The sequence below is a fragment of the Bufo gargarizans genome, chromosome 2 (genome assembly GCF_014858855.1).
Source record: "Bufo gargarizans isolate SCDJY-AF-19 chromosome 2, ASM1485885v1, whole genome shotgun sequence".
In the NCBI taxonomy this organism is placed as follows: Eukaryota; Metazoa; Chordata; class Amphibia; order Anura; family Bufonidae; genus Bufo; species Bufo gargarizans.
Genome location: NC_058081.1, coordinates 248097752 through 248117390, shown reverse-complemented (window position 1 = coordinate 248117390; position 19639 = coordinate 248097752). Strand labels below are relative to the sequence as shown.

Below are 19639 nucleotides of genomic sequence, written 5' to 3'. Positions count from 1 at the left end.
ATTCTGTCACTAAACCCATACCTGTCACCCAGCGCCTAAATACTAGGCCTCAAATTTATATCCTGCTAAATCTCTCGTTACCGCTGTACTGTTGTTGCTGGGCAAGATATTTAGTGTCCGTCAAAGCACATTTTTTGTTCTGGGTTGAAATACAATTCCCAATTTAGCAATTTCATAATTTAGTGGTTCCTGCTATATCAGAGCTATTTGAAATCTATCCCAAAAAGGGTATATAATATTCAAGGTGCACATAGGGTCATTCAGAATAACTTCACACACACGCTTCTGTGCATTTCCAAGTCTAATTCTGTCACTAAATCCATACCGGTCACCCAGCGCCTAAATACTAGGCCTCAAATTTATATCCCGCTGAATTTGAATACAATACATTGGGCCAAATAATATATTTGTTGTTGTGGTGAACCATAACAATGAGAAAAACATCTAGTAAGGGACGCGGACGTGGACATGGTCGTGGTGGTGTTAGTGGACCCTCTGGTGCTGGGAGAGGACGTGGCCGTTCTGCCACATCCACACGTCCTAGTGTACCAACTACCTCAGGTCCCAGTAGCCGCCAGAATTTACAGCGATATATGGTGGGGCCCAATGCCGTTCTAAGGATGGTAAGGCCTGAGCAGGTACAGGCATTAGTCAATTGGGTGGCCGACAGTGGATCCAGCACGTTCACATTATCTCCCACCCAGTCTTCTGCAGAAAGCGCACAGATGGCGCCTGAAAACCAACCCCATCAGTCTGTCACATCACCCCCATGCATACCAGGGAAACTGTCTCAGCCTCAAGTTATGCAGCAGTCTCTTATGCTGTTTGAAGACTCCGCTGGCAGGGTTTCCCAAGGGCATCCACCTAGCCCTTCCCCAGCGGTGAAAGACATAGAATGCACTGACGCACAACCACTTATGTTTCCTGATGATGAGGACATGGGAATACCACCTCAGCATGTCTCTGATGATGACGAAACACAGGTGCCAACTGCTGCGTCTTTCTGCAGTGTGCAGACTGAACAGGAGGTCAGGGATCAAGACTGGGTGGAAGACGATGCAGGGGACGATGAGGTCCTAGACCCCACATGGAATGAAGGTCGTGCCACTGACTTTCACAGTTCGGAGGAAGAGGCAGTGGTGAGACCGAGCCAACAGCGTAGCAAAAGAGGGAGCAGTGGGCAAAAGCAGAACACCCGCCGCCAAGAGACTCCGCCTGCTACTGACCGCCGCCATCTGGGACCGAGCACCCCAAAGGCAGCTTCAAGGAGTTCCCTGGCATGGCACTTCTTCAAACAATGTGCTGACGACAAGACCCGAGTGGTTTGCACGCTGTGCCATCAGAGCCTGAAGCGAGGCATTAACGTTCTGAACCTGAGCACAACCTGCATGACCAGGCACCTGCATGCAAAGCATGAACTGCAGTGGAGTAAACACCTTAAAACCAAGGAAGTCACTCAGGCTCCCCCTGCTACCTCTTCTGCTGCTGCCGCCTCGGCCTATTCTGCTGCTGCCGCCTCGGCCTCTTCCTCCGCCTCTGGAGGAACGTTGGCACCTGCCGCCCAGCAAACAGGGGATGTACCACCAACACCACCACCACCACCTCCGTCACCAAGCGTCTCAACCATGTCACACGCCAGCGTTCAGCTCTCCATCTCACAAACATTTGATAGAAAGCGTAAATTCCCACCTAGCCACCCTCGATCCCTGGCCCTGAATGCCAGCATTTCTAAACTACTGGCCTATGAAATGCTGTCATTTAGGCTGGTGGACACAGACAGCTTCAAACAGCTCATGTCGCTTGCTGTCCCACAGTATGTTGTTCCCAGCCGGCACTACTTCTCCAAGAGAGCCGTGCCTTCCCTGCACAACCAAGTATCCGATAAAATCAAGTGTGCACTGCGCAACGCCATCTGTAGCAAGGTCCACCTAACCACAGATACGTGGACCAGTAAGCACGGCCAGGGACGCTATATCTCCCTAACTGCACACTGGGTAAATGTAGTGGCAGCTGGGCCCCAGGCGGAGAGCTGTTTGGCGCACGTCCTTCCGCCGCCAAGGATCGCAGGGCAACATTCTTTGCCTCCTGTTGCCACCTCCTCCTTCTCGGCTTCCTCCTCCTCTTCTTCCACCTGCTCATCCAGTCAGCCACACACCTTCACCACCAACTTCAGCACAGCCCGGGGTAAACGTCAGCAGGCCATTCTGAAACTCATATGTTTGGGGGACAGGCCCCACACCGCACAGGAGTTGTGGCGGGGTATTGAACAACAGACCGACGAGTGGTTGCTGCCGGTGAGCCTCAAGCCCGGCCTGGTGGTGTGTGATAATGGGCGAAATCTCGTTGCAGCTCTGGGACTAGCCAATTTGACGCACATCCCTTGCTTGGCGCATGTGCTGAATTTGGTGGTGCAGAAGTTCATTCACAACTACCCCGACATGTCAGAGCTGCTGCATAAAGTGCGGGCCGTCTGTTCGCGCTTCCGGCGTTCACATCCTGCTGCTGCTCGCCTGTCTGCGCTACAGCGTAACTTCGGCCTTCCCGCTCACCGCCTCATATGCGACGTGCCCACCAGGTGGAACTCCACCTTGCACATGCTGGACAGACTGTGCGAGCAGCAGCAGGCCATAGTGGAGTTTCAGCTGCAGCACGCACGGGTCAGTCGCACTACAGAACAGCACCACTTCACCACCAATGACTGGGCCTCCATGCGAGACCTGTGTGCCCTGTTGCGCTGTTTCGAGTACTCCACCAACATGGCCAGTGGCGATGACACCGTTATCAGCGTTACAATACCACTTCTATGTCTCCTTGAGAAAACACTTAGGGCGATGATTGAAGAGGAGGTGGCCCAGGAGGAGGAGGAGGAGGAGGAGGAAGAGGGGTCATTTTTAGCACTTTCAGGCCAGTCTCTTCGAAGTGACTCAGAGGGAGGTTTTTGGCAACAGCAGAGGCCAGGTACAAATGTGGCCAGCCAGGGCCCACTACTGGAGGACGAGGAGGACGAGGATGAGGAGGAGGTGGAGGAGGATGAGGATGAAGCATGGTCACAGCGGGGTGGCACCCAACGCAGCTCGGGTCCATCACTGGTGCGTGGCTGGGGGGAAAGGCAGGACGATGACGATACGCCTCCCACAGAGGACAGCTTGTCCTTACCCCTGGGCAGCCTGGCACACATGAGCGACTACATGCTGCAGTGCCTGCGCAACGACAGCAGAGTTGCCCACATTTTAACCTGTGCGGACTACTGGGTTGCCACCCTGCTGGATCCACGCTACAAAGACAATGTGCCCACCTTACTTCCTGCACTGGAGCGTGATAGGAAGATGCGCGAGTACAAGCGCACGTTGGTAGACGCGCTACTGAGAGCATTCCCAAATGTCACAGGGGAACAAGTGGAAGCCCAAGGCCAAGGCAGAGGAGGAGCAAGAGGTCGCCAAGGCAGCTGTGTCACGGCCAGCTCCTCTGAGGGCAGGGTTAGCATGGCAGAGATGTGGAAAACTTTTGTCAACACGCCACAGCTAACTGCACCACCACCTGATACGCAACGTGTTAGCAGGAGGCAACATTTCACTAACATGGTGGAACAGTACGTGTGCACACCCCTCCACGTACTGACTGATGGTTCGGCCCCATTCAACTTCTGGGTCTCTAAATTGTCCACGTGGCCAGAGCTAGCCTTTTATGCCTTGGAGGTGCTGGCCTGCCCGGCAGCCAGCGTTTTGTCTGAACGTGTATTCAGCACGGCAGGGGGCGTCATTACAGACAAACGCAGCCGCCTGTCTACAGCCAATGTGGACAAGCTGACGTTCATAAAAATGAACCAGGCATGGATCCCACAGGACCTGTCCGTCCCTTGTCCAGATTAGACATTAACTACCTCCCCATAACCATATATTATTGGACTCCAGGGCACTTCCTCATTCAATCCTATTTTTATTTTCATTTTACCATTATATTGCAAGGCTACCCAAAGTTGAATGAACCTCTCCTCTGCCTGTGTGCTAGGCCTAAATATATGCCAATGGATTGTTGCAGTGGTGGCTGACGTGAAGCCTCATTCTCTGCTATGACATGCAGACTGATTCTCTGGTGACATGAAGCCAGATTGTCTGTTACGGGACCTCTCTCCTCTGCCTGGGTGCTGGGCCTGAATTTATGACAATGGACTGTTGCAGTGGTGGGTGACGTGAAGCCTGATTCTCTGCTATGACATGCAGACTGATTCTCTGGTGACATGAAGCCAGATCCTCTGTTACGGGACCTCTCTCCTCTGCCTGGGTGCTGGGCCTAAATTTATGAAAATGGACTGTTGCAGTGGTGGGTGACGTGAAGCCTGATTCTCTGCTATGACATGCAGACTGATTCTCTGGTGACATGAAGCCAGATCCTCTGTTACGGGACCTCTCTCCTCTGCCTGGGTGCTGGGCCTAAATATCTGACAATGGACTGTTGCATTGGTGGCTGACGTGAAGCCTGATTCTCTGCTATGACATGCAGACTAATTCTCTGCTGACATGAAGCCAGATTGTCTGTTACGGGACCTCTCTCCTCTGCCTGGGTGCTGGGCCTAAATTTATGAAAATGGACTGTTGCAGTGGTGGGTGACGTGAAGCCTGATTCTCTGCTATGACATGAAGACTGATTCTCTCCTGACATGAAGCCAGATTGTCTGTTACGGGACCTCTCTCCTCTGCCTGGGTGCTGGGCCTAAATTTATGAAAATGGACTGTTACAGTGGTGGGTGACGTGAAGCCTGATTCTCTGCTATGATATGAAGACTGATTCTCTGCTGACATGAAGCCAGATTGTCTGTTACGGGACCTCTCTCCTCTGCCTGGGTGCTGGGCCTAAATTTATGAAAATGGACTCTTACAGTGGTGGGTGACGTGAAGCCTGATTCTCTGCTATGACATGAAGACTGATTCTCTGCTGACATGAAGCCAGATCCTCTGTTACGGGACCTCTCTCCTCTGCCTGGGTGCTGGGCCTAAATATCTGACAATGGACTGTTGCATTGGTGGCTGACGTGAAGCCTGATTCTCTGCTATGATATGAAGACTGATTCTCTGCTGACATGAAGCCAGATTGTCTGTTACGGGACCTCTCTCCTCTGCCTGGGTGCTGGGCCTAAATTTATGAAAATGGACTGTTGCAGTGGTGGGTGACGTGAAGCCTCATTCTCTGCTATGACATGCAGACTGATTCTCTGCTGACATGAAGCCAGATCGTCTGTTACGGGACCTCTCTCCTCTGCCTGGGTGCTGGGCCTAAATTTATGAAAATGGACTCTTACAGTGGTGGGTGACGTGAAGCCTGATTCTCTGCTATGACATGAAGACTGATTCTCTGCTGACATGAAGCCAGATCCTCTGTTACGGGACCTCTCTCCTCTGCCTGGGTGCTGGGCCTAAATATCTGACAATGGACTGTTGCATTGGTGGCTGACGTGAAGCCTGATTCTCTGCTATGACATGCAGACTGATTCTCTGGTGACATGAAGCCAGATCCTCTGTTACGGGACCTCTCTCCTCTGCCTGGGTGCTGGGCCTAAATTTATGAAAATGGACTGTTGCAGTGGTGGGTGACGTGAAGCCTCATTCTCTGCTATGACATGCAGACTGATTCTCTGCTGACATGAAGCCAGATCGTCTGTTACGGGACCTCTCTCCTCTGCCTGGGTGCTGGGCCTAAATTTATGAAAATGGACTCTTACAGTGGTGGGTGACGTGAAGCCTGATTCTCTGCTATGACATGAAGACTGATTCTCTGCTGACATGAAGCCAGATCCTCTGTTACGGGACCTCTCTCCTCTGCCTGGGTGCTGGGCCTAAATATCTGACAATGGACTGTTGCATTGGTGGCTGACGTGAAGCCTGATTCTCTGCTATGATATGAAGACTGATTCTCTGCTGACATGAAGCCAGATTGTCTGTTACGGGACCTCTCTCCTCTGCCTGTGTGCTAGGCCTAAATATATGCCAATGGATTGTTGCAGTGGTGGCTGACGTGAAGCCTGATTCTCTGCTATGACATGCAGACTGATTCTCTGGTGACATGAAGCCAGATCCTCTGTTACGGGACCTCTCTCCTCTGCCTGGGTGCTGGGCCTAAATTTATGAAAATGGACTGTTGCAGTGGTGGGTGACGTGAAGCCTGATTCTCTGCTATGACATGCAGACTGATTCTCTGGTGACATGAAGCCAGATCCTCTGTTACGGGACCTCTCTCCTCTGCCTGGGTGCTGGGCCTAAATTTATGAAAATGGACTGTTGCAGTGGTGGGTGACGTGAAGCCTCATTCTCTGCTATGACATGCAGACTGATTCTCTGCTGACATGAAGCCAGATTGTCTGTTACGGGACCTCTCTCCTCTGCCTGGGTGCTGGGCCTGAATTTATGACAATGGACTGTTGCAGTGGTGGCTGACGTGAAGCCTGATTCTCTGCTATGATATGAAGACTGATTCTCTGCTGACATGAAGCCAGATTGTCTGTTACGGGACCTCTCTCCTCTGCCTGGGTGCCGGGGCCTAAATATCTGAGAATGGACTGTTCCAGTGGTGGGTAACGGGAAGCCAGATTCTCTGCTATGATATGAAGACTGATTCTCTGCTGACATGAAGCCAGATTGTCTGTTACGGGACCTCTCTCCTCTGCCTGGGTGCTGGGCCTAAATTTATGAAAATGGACTATTACAGTGGTGGGTGACGTGAAGCCTGATTCTCTGCTATGACATGAAGACTGATTCTCTGCTGACATGAAGCCAGATTGTCTGTTACGGGACCTCTCTCCTCTGCCTGGGTGCCGGGGCCTAAATATCTGAGAATGGACTGTTCCAGTGGTGGGTGACGGGAAGCCAGATTCTCTGCTATGGAACCTCTCTCCAATTGATTTTGGTTAATTTTTATTTATTTAATTTTTATTTTAATTAATTTCCCTATCCACATTTGTTTGCAGGGGATTTACCTACATGTTGCTGCCTTTTGCAGCCCTCTAGCCCTTTCCTGGGCTGTTTTACAGCCGTTTTAGTGCCGAAAAGTTCGGGTCCCCATTGACTTCAATGGGGTTCGGGTTCGGGACGAAGTTCGGATCGGGTTCGGATCCCGAACCCGAACATTTCCGGGATGTTCGGCCGAACTTCTCGAACCCGAACATCCAGGTGTTCGCTCAACTCTATTTACGATCTGTTGGGTGTCTCAATCTCCATTTGTCCATTAGACCCACCTCTGTCATAATGTTGCGTAAAACTGAGATTCCCGGGGATCTCCCAGAACCCTATATCTGTCCATCTTGTCATCTGGCGTACAACTATAATCTCCCACCCACATCCATGGAATTCTGGTGGGAATTCAGCCACAAATTCAAGGATCATTCCTAGCACTGTCGACGCAAAAGGCGGGGGAATATATAAAGCTGCCAATATCATTTGAATGTTCTCTACATGGTGAAATACAAACAAACCTTCCTTCTAGATCCACATATTCTTTAATGCATTCAAATCTAATATTCTTATGTACTAATATACTTACTCCCCTGGAATGCGAGGAAAATATTGCATGAGCTGAATATCTCACCCATGCTTTATTCAGCCACTGTATTGTATCCTTAGTTAAATGCGTTTCCTGCAGACAATAAATGGCTGGCTGGAAATGAGATAAGTAATTAAAAATGCTGTGTCACTTATGCGTATCATCCATGCCTCTCACATTCCAGCTGAGTATCCTAGTATTACTTGCCATATTTCAGAGACAGAACATAAGTGTCATCCACACCCCCCCCCCCGGTTGCAATGGTATAAATTGTAAAGGCTCAAGCAAGGTAGATAGGTAGATATGTATGTTCCAATGATCCAATCAGTAAAATTAGATGGTGCACTTCTTCAGAGTGCATGGTTAGTCCTATAACCATGCCAGAGCTAGTAGTCCCCCTCCCTCCCCCCCACTCAGTACATTTTCTCCATAATGAATAACTCCTAAGCAACTCTTTCCTAGGGCTCACCCTAACACAACTGCCCACCTTTATGCATAACATACTAAACCCCGCAATGCTTAAACGCTCTAAGTAACACAGTGTAAACCTGAAACTTGAATTGCACTGTCCGTGCTCAACTCGCGCTTCTGCCTCACAGAAACCGGAAGAAAACTTATATTTATATAGTCCCATTTTTTTTTTTTTATATTCAATATTTTTTTTTTCATTTTCGTCATATAAAAATTCAAGAGAACAGAGAAACAAACAGAAAAACAGAAAGCATAAGCAATAACAAATTCAAGAATATACACAGACATTTGTTACCTAATTATCATTGATCACGTCAAGAATCTATCCTTATCCTTATTGTTCTTTTCTCATATCAAAAATATATTAAGAAAAATTATAATTTATGGGGGCACTGCAGAGAAGATTATAACTCCAGGGGGTACAGCAGGAGGTATTATATTTACAGGGTGCACTGCAGAGAATATTATAAATACTGTGGGCAGTGGTGGCGGGCATTAGTGATGAGCGGGAGGTGCCATATTCGATTGAATATTCATCTAAATGCGATTAAATTATTCGTGTATTGCGGTTTTCTTTTAACTGTATAAGGCAACTTTCATTTTGGTTGGCTATGGCTAATATGTGAATTTTACGAGTATTCGCTATATTACTATAACTTTGTTTTTAGAATATTCGTAATATTCTAAAAAACTAAGTTATAGCAATATAGTGAATATTCGTAAAATACACATATAGACTGTAATTTAGCTAATATAGTGCTATAACCTTTTTTTATAGTCAATTTTTTTTGTCTCTTCTGAACTTCAGTTTTGGAAAAACATGTGTATTTTACGAATATTCGCTATATTGCTATAACATTGTTTTTTAGAATATGACGAATATTCTAAAAAACTAAGTTATAGCAATATAGCGAATATATTCGTTATTTAGAATATTCGTCTTTTTTTTTCAATGTGTATTGTTATTCCACTTTGGCATACTGCCCTCTGACAAGCGTCCCCGTCACCATGGGAACGCCTGTGGGTTAGAATATACCATCAGATCTGCGTTTTCACGATCTCAGGGAAAACTCAGATCCGATGGTATTTTCTAACCCACAGGCGTTCCCATGGTGACGGAGACGCTTGTCGGGGAAGAGTATGCGAACAACTGTACAGATAGGAAAATAAACGAATATATTCACTATATTGCTATATATTAGTTTTTTAGAATATTCGTAATTTTGTTTCCATAGGAAAACATGATTCCTTCCTACTTAAGTTACTTGTAGGCCAATGACTCCTTGACCCACAAGAAAGAAGCAGGGAGGAATCATGTTTTCAGATGATAAAAAATTACGAAAATTCGAAATAGCGAATATATACAGTAGCACTATATTCTAAATATTCGCGAATTAGCGAAGTTGCGATATTCGTGATTAATATTCGCTATTCGAATATTCTAGCTCAATACTAGAGGGCATTACTACTGAGGGCTCCATAGGAGTGCCTTATAGATTGGCCTCATTTCTATTAGGGGTGCCTTATTAGTACCGAGGGCACTGTAGGTGTACCACGGTGGGGGGGGGGCTTCGGCCTAGCAGTGAGCCCGGTAACGTCACCGGCACTAATGGATGGGCTTTAGCGCTGTCTTAGCCTGTAAAGCCGCCCATCACCGGGAACACTGCTAGGTCTGTAAACAAAACAACCCTTGCCCTACGCTTTACAGCACAGGCCAAAGGAGTGCATCAGAGTATGAAATGTCAGAGGGGCTCAGTGGGGGGAGAAGGGGATAGGTCCAGGTTCAGCTCTGAACCCGGACAACTGCTCTAAAGGGCATCTGTCAGCAGTTTTGAACCTATGAAACTGGCTGACCTGTTACATGTGCACTTGGGAGCTAAAGACATCCCATGTTCATATGTGCCCGCATTGCTGCAAAAAATTGCCATTACACCTAGAGGCTCTGGTTTCTTTGCAAATGCCGCTCCCTGTCTACTTTGACAGGGCCTGGCAGTGGAAACGTCATCACAACTGGCCGTGTCAAAGTGCAGAGGGCGCGGAAGTTACAGAGAGAGTGGAGCCTCTAGGAGTAATTGTAACACCCCCTTTTGCATATAATAAAACATCATTTTTCTTAGTAATGCGGACACATATGAACATGGGACCAACACAGATGCCTTCAGCTGCCAAGCGCACATGGAACAGGTCAGCCCTTTAATTGGTGACACTAGTGACAGTGACCCAATCTGAGTGTGATCCATTAATAACCACCCTCTGTTTTCTATCAATGAGCCAGTTACTTACCCACATACAGACATTTTCCCCCAGTTCAAACATTTTCATTTTATATACTAACCTTTTATGTGGTACAGTATCAAATGCTTTGGAGAAGTCAAGATACAGTATATGACATCCACTGACTTACCACGGTCAGGTCTAGAACTTATCGCCTCATAGAAACTGATTAAATTAGTTTGACACGACCGATCCCTCATGAAGCTATGCTGATAGAGCATATACGCTTATTTTCAATGAGATACTCTATAATGGCATCTCTTAGAAAACCTTTAAACAGTTTACCCACACCAGATGTTAGACTTACCGGCCTATAGTTTCCGAGCTCTGTTTTTGGACCCTTTTTGAAAAATTGCCACCACATTTGCTAAGCGCCAATCCTGTGGAACACTCCCTATCAATATAGAGTCCTTAAATATCAGAAATAAGGGTCTGGCTATGACATTCCTTAATTCTCTAGGATACAGGGGTACATGCCACCGGTCCCGATGAATTATCTATTTTAATGTGCCCTGGCACTTCTTCCTGGGTCAGACAGGTCATTTTTAATGGGGACTTTAACATTCTTCATTTCATCTGACAGTTCATATTCCTCAGTAAAAAATACAGTGGAGAAAAAAACTATTTAATAGATTTGCTTTCTTCTCATCACTGTCTACAACTTGTCCCTTCATCACACGTAAAGGCCCAACACTTTGAGGTTTAAACTTTTTACCATTTATATGATTGAAGAACATTTAGTTAGTTTTACTCTCTGGCAACTAGCCTCTCTGTCTCCAGCTTGGTTTCTTTTATCTGTCTTTTACATAATATATATATATTTTTTAATGCTTTTCAATGCTTCCTCACTACCTTCCAGTTTTAGTGATTAAATGCTTTCTTTTTGTCATTTATTGCTGCCTTTACATTTCTATTTATCCACATTTTTTGTTCTTGTTCCTCACCATTTTATTCCCATAAGGTATGTACCCAGGGTAATTTTCTTTGGTTCTTGCCAATAACCTGTTTCCTTTATGAGTTCTACAGGTTTCAGCTTCACAGTCCATATCTGGGATGTAGGCATGTGCGGTCCACAAATTGCGGAACGCACATGAGCTGGTATCCGTGATTTGCGGATCCGCAAAACACCACGGTCATGTTAATATAGCCTTAGGAGTTAAAAGTCATGATGCTGTCTGACCTGGGAGCTCCACCCAATTGCGTGGATTGCATGGCGGTAAAGACCACTACTGCCCCCACGCCGCTTGAGGATGTGCTAAATGTATGACAAGATTCAGTCCTCGTCATAAATTAGGCACATTCTCTGGCAGTCTGTGCGCCTAGACTGAAATCTTTTTGTCCATCATCTACTAGGCTAGCTAAACTTATTGAAGTCACATAGCCTCAGTAAAAGGTGGCTAAATACTGTATTTTGCTATACAAAAAATGTCTTTGATTAAGGCCCCAAGAAACAACTTTGCTTGAGACCCCAGAAATGCCAAGCCCACCCCTTGCGGGGGTTATCAAAACTGGTGTAAAATGTGGGTCTAAATGACCCCCAATATGTTTCATAATCTGTTGGCATAAAAGAAACCAGTGACTGTAAGGGTTCATGCCCTGGATGAAGCCTAAGGTGGACAAAACTGTAGTTGGCAGACACCACATGGATATATTTAAGTGTTTTTAACTACGGGATATGCATGTATTTGTATAATAAATGTCACTGACATTCCTCACGAGTGATTGGTGGTTTTGCTTTATGATATTAACAGTGTGTTGGGAATCAGAGGGGAACCAATACTAAGAAGGACTTTCATGTATTCTTGGACTGGACCACAAAGAGAAACCCTCTCCTATTATTTCATGGCCTACACTGGTTGAATGCAATAGTATTTTTGGATATTAGGCATGACACTGCAATGGAAGTCATTAGCATTTTCACAATAGGTTTTGGCTAGCGGCCACTTGAAATGATCCCGCAGGCCGGAGGTTCCCCACTCCTGCTCTAAAAGATGGAATATAATTTATAGATATAAATAAATGAAATACAGAACTTTTTCTATGAACGTAAGTTTTTTTTAATCAACTAATAGACTTTAATATTGTTCTTACACCATTGACACTTTAATACAAAACAACACAGTGCTGATAATTAGCACATACTGTAAAAAATAAAACTTCTAAGTGAAACATACAGTAGAAGCGTAAAAGTCTCTCTTTCTCTGACAAAGTTTTGTAGTAATTTACCCTGAAGTACACAAAACGTATTTGATAGCAACACACAGTCAGAGTTAACTTTGCTGACGTACGGCCACAACCTAGTTCACTTAAAGGGGTTGTTCAGGTGTTTAATATTGATCATCTGTCCTAAGGATAGGTCATAAATATCTCCGACTTCTGTCACCCCATCAATCAGATGTTTGAAGAGGCTGCAGTGCTCTTGTGGACACAGCCTCTCCCTAGGCCAGTGACGTAACATTCATCGGTCATATGGCCTGGGCGCAGATTACTCCCATTCAAGTGAATGGCGCTGAGCTGCAATATCAAGCACAGCTGCTATCCAATGGATGGCACTGTGCTTGGTAAGCTGCAAGGAGGCGGCAGTGCTCACTAGAGTGCAATGACCTTTTCTAACATCTGATTAGTGTGGGTGCCAAATGTCAGGACACCCCCCCTTCCCCAAATCTACTGAGGACAGGCCATCAATATTAAACACCCAGAAAACCCTTTAAGGTGGTTTACAATACTGTACACAAGGCTATTAAAATGTATATAAAACACAATATATTACATTAATTTGTCATTTTCATAAATTAGGAATTACACTGCAGCTACATATTCTTGATAAATTGTACCCGGAAAAATACAGATTTGCCATAAAGCACACATTGTAAATTCTCTGCTTCTGGCCTGGTGTAGTACATGAACATTCATTAAACAAACAGCAATTAAAATTGTTAATTTCTTTTAATGCAATAAATGTACTGTTTTCCCTGCCAGTATAGATGACATATGAATGGTGGGATAAATGTTAAAACATTCACAGAAACTTACTATACAATAATGATGTTTCACTAAATGTGTTTGTGCTCTCACAATGTTACATAGTATTGTTTTTTCTTTATGTACATATGATTCCCTTTGGTTAGCTTCACACTGTATCCCATTATAGTGAATGGGGATCTGCCAGACAGTGTCCGGCTATGCCAGATAGTAACTCTGGTAATCTGCTTCTCTGCTGCAACAGGATACCAGATTTACCTTACAGCGTGTGAACTTAGCCTTACATTAAATGCAACAGTAGATTTTCCATATTTAATAAACAAGAACGCAAAGAGTTAACAAAAAGAAAACGTCATGTACAAATTAAAAGGTTAAAGAGGTTATCCCACCATCAGCATTTATCACCTACCCACAGGATATATGAGTGCTGGGGGTAAGGGGCACCAGGGATCCCAGGAACAGGGGTCTCAGAGTTCCCTGTGTGAATGGAGCTGTAGAGCACGACGGTCCATCAATCCAGTTACCTGCGTACAACTGATGGAATTGACGTAGAGCTGTCTACATCGGTCACACAGAGGTGAATGGAACATTGGACTAACATGCACACTGCCACTCTATCCAAACAGCAGACTCAAGGACCTCTGTTCTAGGGTCACTGGGGGTTACTGAGACTGGACCTTCAGAAATCATACATTTATCAGCTATTCTGTTCATGGGAGGCCCCCTTTAAGAATGATTGGGTTATATATATTGAATTTGGTATTTGATCATATTTTGTTTGCGAACACCAGTAGTTTTTATAGCTTTCGTTTTGGTTATTTCTTTGAGAACACTCTTTGTGAATTGTTTAAACGGACTCTTTAAATTTTAAAAATCTTTGCATAAATCCACAGTCTGGGTGAATATAAGATACTTTGTAATATATCTGATCATAGAAAATTGCTTCTCCCCCTTCCCAAACTAATATTCTTTGCAAACTTTGTCTTGAGACACAAGAGTGCCATCACTGTAGGATCAAATTATATACTGCCCACAGACTATGTGTAAGAAGGGGGGGGAGGGGGGAGGGGGGGGGGGGACACTGCAGAAAGGGATGAGCCCAAAAAATTAAATAATGTATTATTTAAAGAGACAGATACACATGCCATCAATAGAAGTACATACAGAGAGGAGGAAGAATGCTGCTAGAGGGAGATAAAAGTGTTTTTATCTAATAAGATATATTACAAAGATGCTTATATTCACCTGTACTATTGACTTAAAGAGGACCTTTTACCGATTATGAGACTGTGAACTAAGAATACAGACATGTAGAGCGGCGCCCGGGGATCTTACTGCACTTACTATTATACCTGGGCGCCGCTCCGTTCTCCTGCTATGCCCTCCGGTATCTCCGGCCACTAAGTTATAGTAGGCGGAGATTTCAGTCACTAAGTTATGTTAAACGGAGTCTGCCCTTGTTCTTCTGTAAAGCTGGCCAATCGCAGCGCAGAGTTCACAGCCTGGGAGGTTATTTTCTCCCAGGCTGCGAGCTCTGCAATGCGATTGGCCAGCGCTACAGAAGAACAAGCGCAGACTCCGCCTACCATAACTTAGTGACCGGAGATACCGGAGGGAATAGAGGGAGAACGGAGCGGCGCCCGGGGATAATAGTAAGTGCAGTGAGATCCCCGGGCGCCGCTCTACATGTCTGTATTCTTAGTTCACAATGTCATAATCGGTGAAAGGTCCTCTTTAAGCAAAGGTTGTTGAAACATCAGTGACCATTTGCAGGTTAAGCGTAGTCAGACTGCTCTTCCAATAAGTCAAACCGGCCTCATATCATCAGAATAAGAGTGCTTTTGATTTAAATGGAATGTTGTCAGGCATTCAGTACCAGTAATCTATGAGCAGGGCCAAACTGGTCCTTACATTTTACAAATCATATTGTGGTGGTACTAGATCACAGCTTCATCAGTGTGATCTTTTCAAATGTATCTAACATAAGAGAATTTTTAACAGGACTTCCTCCTTTAAATATCAGCTACCTAACATAATAACGTTTGTCATTGCTATTTATATGACAGACTGTACATTTATAGTAAAACATAAAAGACAGTTACACGCTATACATCAAAGTACAGTAGGTCACAGGCAAACAGAGCTGGCATACATAAAAATGTAAAAAAATGACAAGGATGACTAATGCTTCATCTAAAGCAGTGCTGTAAACATTTTATACAATGGTTTAGGGTTCAAAATATAGAATGTTTAAAGGGTATCTGTCACCATACAAATGCAATGTAAGCCACAGACAGCAGGTTATAGAGCAGGAGGAGCTGAGCAGATTGATCTATAGTTCTTATATATCAGTATAACTTATTTATTATTCATTTAAATTCCTGCTCATTCTGGGCTCTGATGTCAAGGAGGCGGTCCTATCAGTGACGGACAGCCTTCCACCGATACCTGTGTATACAGAGAGAGCTGTCAATCACCGATAGGACCGCCTCCTGGACTTCAGAGCCCAGAATGAGCAGGAACTTAACTATAGCCCATAACTATTAGATTGTTGGGGTCCTACCACTGGGACCCCCACCGATCACGAGAATGGGGTGCCCAGTACCCACTGCAGCCCCCCTGAAATGAACACAGTGGCCGGTCAGGCATGCGTGCGGCTGCTCTATTTATCTCTATGGGAATTGCAGAGACGACCGAGTGGTTTACTCTGGCTATCTCCAGAACTCCCATGGAAATGAATGGATTGGCCACGCTCGTGCCTGACCTGCTGCTCCGTTCATTTCATGGGGGCTGCTGTAGGTACAGGCCCCACCAGAGATCCATTATTTTAGACAGATTTTTTTTTTTCCATCTGAATTAACAGATCTCTAATGGAAATGGCTCAAACGGATGCCAAATATGCATAACTGATGCACAGCATCAGTTTTTTTCTTTATTTTTCAGTTCTTCTGACAGATCAGAAGAAGGGAAAAATAATGGTGATGTGAACTCCTCCTTATACTGAATCTTTTTCCACAAAACTATATGTCAGTCTGTTCGGCTCCTCCTGATGCCTGTAGCTTACATTGCCTTTTCATGATGACAGATTCAATTTAAATCCATATAACATTTATCACAATTTAAGTTCTCTGTTTTAAGAGAATATGTCATCTTCACAGATCACAGGGAAGTGCAAGAAACAGAAAACCCATTGTATCCTCAGATTTTACGGGTAGACTAATATATCAGAGGATTCTCCAAATTACAATTCTATAGTACAGTAGACATGATACACTTTAGTGTATTTTTGTTTTAGAGTTTGTTCAAAGAATGTCTGATTGTATTTGTGACTTCGTACTGTATATTTAACAGAAAAGTCTGTTGCTGTAACACACTTTTTAGAGACCCCTTATTTTCAAGAAGTAACCATTTATCAGATTAGATTGCTTGTATATCATCCATGATACATAGTCATAACATACAAACTGTATGACTAGATGGCACATTAGTAAATTATATAGTGTTATAATAATATGCGGACCAAGGTTTTATCATAACTGAATATTTAGTATTATAGTATACGTCTAAGAAGTTTGCTAAACTTAAAGTGAAACCAGGTTTTCATTAAAAAAATAATAATAATTTTTTAGCATATGATACTGCTGCTGCAGCATTATGCATAAAGCAATCTTTAGTTTCTTCACATACCACTTTTTTCCTTGAGTTTTTCCCGTAGTTACGGCTGTTTAAACATTTACAATACGAGGACCTTCTCAAGATGGCTCCTCTGCCAGTTCTCTGAGGCCAAAACTGCTATCCCTAACTTCCCATACAGACCTGCCAGCCAATCAGATTGGATTACTGAGAGACACGCCTCCTCACTCTGAAGCCTAATGCAGGCATGCAGTGTGAAGGACCGCCCCTTTGTCTTCCTGTCTTCTTAGCTGGAAACAGACAAGCCATAGCAACTGTCTTTTAAGGGAGCAGTGGAAAGGCACAGAGGACATTAATGAAAGCTGTTATTATAAGGTAATTACAGATCTTTTGGCAATCATTGACAGACTAACTCAGGTATACATGCCCAGCTCTAATAAACTAGCAAATAAAAAAATAATATGACAGTTACACTTTAAATTTTGCAAAAAAAAAAAAAATCTTACTTCTATAATAGCTACCTAAACAACATCTAATAAAATGACATGTAAAGTTATAAAATGTTTATTTTGGGTCTGCTTGCTTCAAATGCCACCACCTACTCAAAATGGGGTCACTTTTTCCCCTTGGGGTGGGCTCATGAACACAACAGAAATTGTATAGCATTGCCTGCAGGCCACATGGAGACAGAGTTCCAGAAGTCCTGTGGAAAATCGTACGTTTAGAGATATTGCTCCAAGGGGTAATTACATCTATACATACAGGGGGAAATTTATTAAGACTGGCGCTTTCTGTGCTGCCAGAGGATGCACCTAATTTATGAGGAGGAGCACACCTCGTCATAAATTAGACGCATCCTACTGGAATCCCTGTGCCTAAACAGAAATCTATGACCACTCAGAGCTGCCGTAGATTTCTGGCTTCATTTATGCCAGAAATCTGGCGTAATTAAAGCTAAATTTGTCTCTGCCGCTGGCCATGCCTCCTTTTAGAAAAGTGGTGACTTTTTAACAACACTTTTCAGGCATAAAGGGAACGATAAATCTCCCCCACAGAGTCCAATAAAGTACTGTATCACACAATTTTATACAGATTGTCAAATTCATACAGAATCTAGCAGAAGACCTCGCTTGGCATCAGTCAAACATGGTGGTGTCATCTGCCTATATGGCTGCACTTCAGTGTTTCCATCCTAAACGGACAATAATATGGCTGTGTGCATGAGCCCTAAATCTCATGTTAATTCTTCACAACTGAACTGGTGATCAGTTTACACTGCTTCTCCGGTCCACTGTGGATGTCCATCATAAGTGAACCATTCCTCTAACAGAAAACGTATGTAAACATATTCATTGCTACATGTAACCTGTTTTATCAGATTTCATCCTTGTAAACAAACTATATTTCGCTGCTACTTGGCACACAAAATATGATGGCGAAACAATTGGACATGCTTGGGTCCTAAAAATGCAACCTTGACTGTCGTCAGAGAGTTTCAGTTGTGCTTTTTTTTAGGCTACTTCCACACTGGCGTTTTCGCTTTCTGTTTCCGAGATCCGTCATGGGCTCAATTTTGCCCTGATGCATTCCAAATGGAAATGGCTCTGCTCAGAATGCCTCAGTTTGCCTCCGTTCAGTCTCCATTCCGCTCTGGAGGCTGAATGCAGCGTTTTGCTGTCTGCCTGATGAAGCAGAGCCAAACGGATCTGTCCTGACACACAATGTGGGTCAATGGGGACGGATTCGTTTACTCTAACACAATAGAAAACGTATCCGTCCCCGATTAACTTTCAATGGTGTTCATGATGGATCCGTCATGTCTATAAAATACATAATACAACCCGATCCATTCATGACGGATGCATGCGGTTGTATTACTGTAACTAAAGCGTTTTTACAGATCCATGACGGATCCGCAAAAAACGCTCGTGTGAAAGGAGCCTAAGGTGTTGGTCATTTGACACATACTTGGAATGTTACTAATATGCAGATATTACATTTGTATTGGAATGTTACAGTTTGAGTTTCACCATATATATATATTACATTATATATAAAAGTTCCAGCCAAACACCGTTCATATATTTATAAAGCATCAGATGTGATTTGTATAATGTTTTTGTGCATATCCATTTGATCGTGTGCATTTATGTTTAAGTTGAAGGAATATAATCCCATTCATGGCATCAACAAAAGGAAGACTTAAAACAGAGTATTAGTTTGATTTTTGATAACTTACAGATCTATCCAGTATCTTTATATTTTATCAATTCAGTATATACTGTACAGAGCTGGGGGTGAATGCATTTGTAATAACACTATGGAAAGAAAGCAAGAAGAAACAAAAAGATATCTGAATTTCAATCACTCAATTGTCCTTCCAGATCAGGAACAAATAGGATTTCAGTTGAGAGAACCAGACCAGAAGCAGGACTGTGAGGTCACCTATAGCTGTCCTTCTCCAGAAGGCTTTTAAATGATTAGTATGCATCTGCTGAGGAAAATTATTCCACATCAGAAGCATCATTGTCAGAAAGATGATAATTACTTCCCTTTACGCGAATATATTCTATATACCTCCCCTCATCAGATTCCGTGGCACCACATGTACAAAGTCTGTTTTCAAATAAAGATTCAATTTCCTCCAGCTTCTTTCCTTTAGTTTCCGGTAGGCAGCCATAAATGAATATGAGTCCAACAGAGGCAAAGCCTGCATACAGGAAGAATGCTCCTGTAAAATAAAATTATA

The 19639-nt window shown here is 44.1% G+C and overlaps 1 protein-coding gene across 1 annotated transcript in view; it reads right to left on the bottom strand.

The window, feature by feature from the left end:
- Nucleotides 1–18726: 18726 nt before the first annotated feature.
- SLC2A13 (solute carrier family 2 member 13) overlaps nucleotides 18727–19639 on the bottom strand; it is a 151396-nt gene continuing 150483 nt past the window's right edge. The window contains exon 10 of the mRNA XM_044276771.1: nucleotides 18727–19621. Within this exon, the coding sequence (XP_044132706.1) occupies nucleotides 19395–19621 (227 nt within the window). The 3' untranslated portion in view covers nucleotides 18727–19394. The remainder of the gene's footprint in view (nucleotides 19622–19639) is intronic.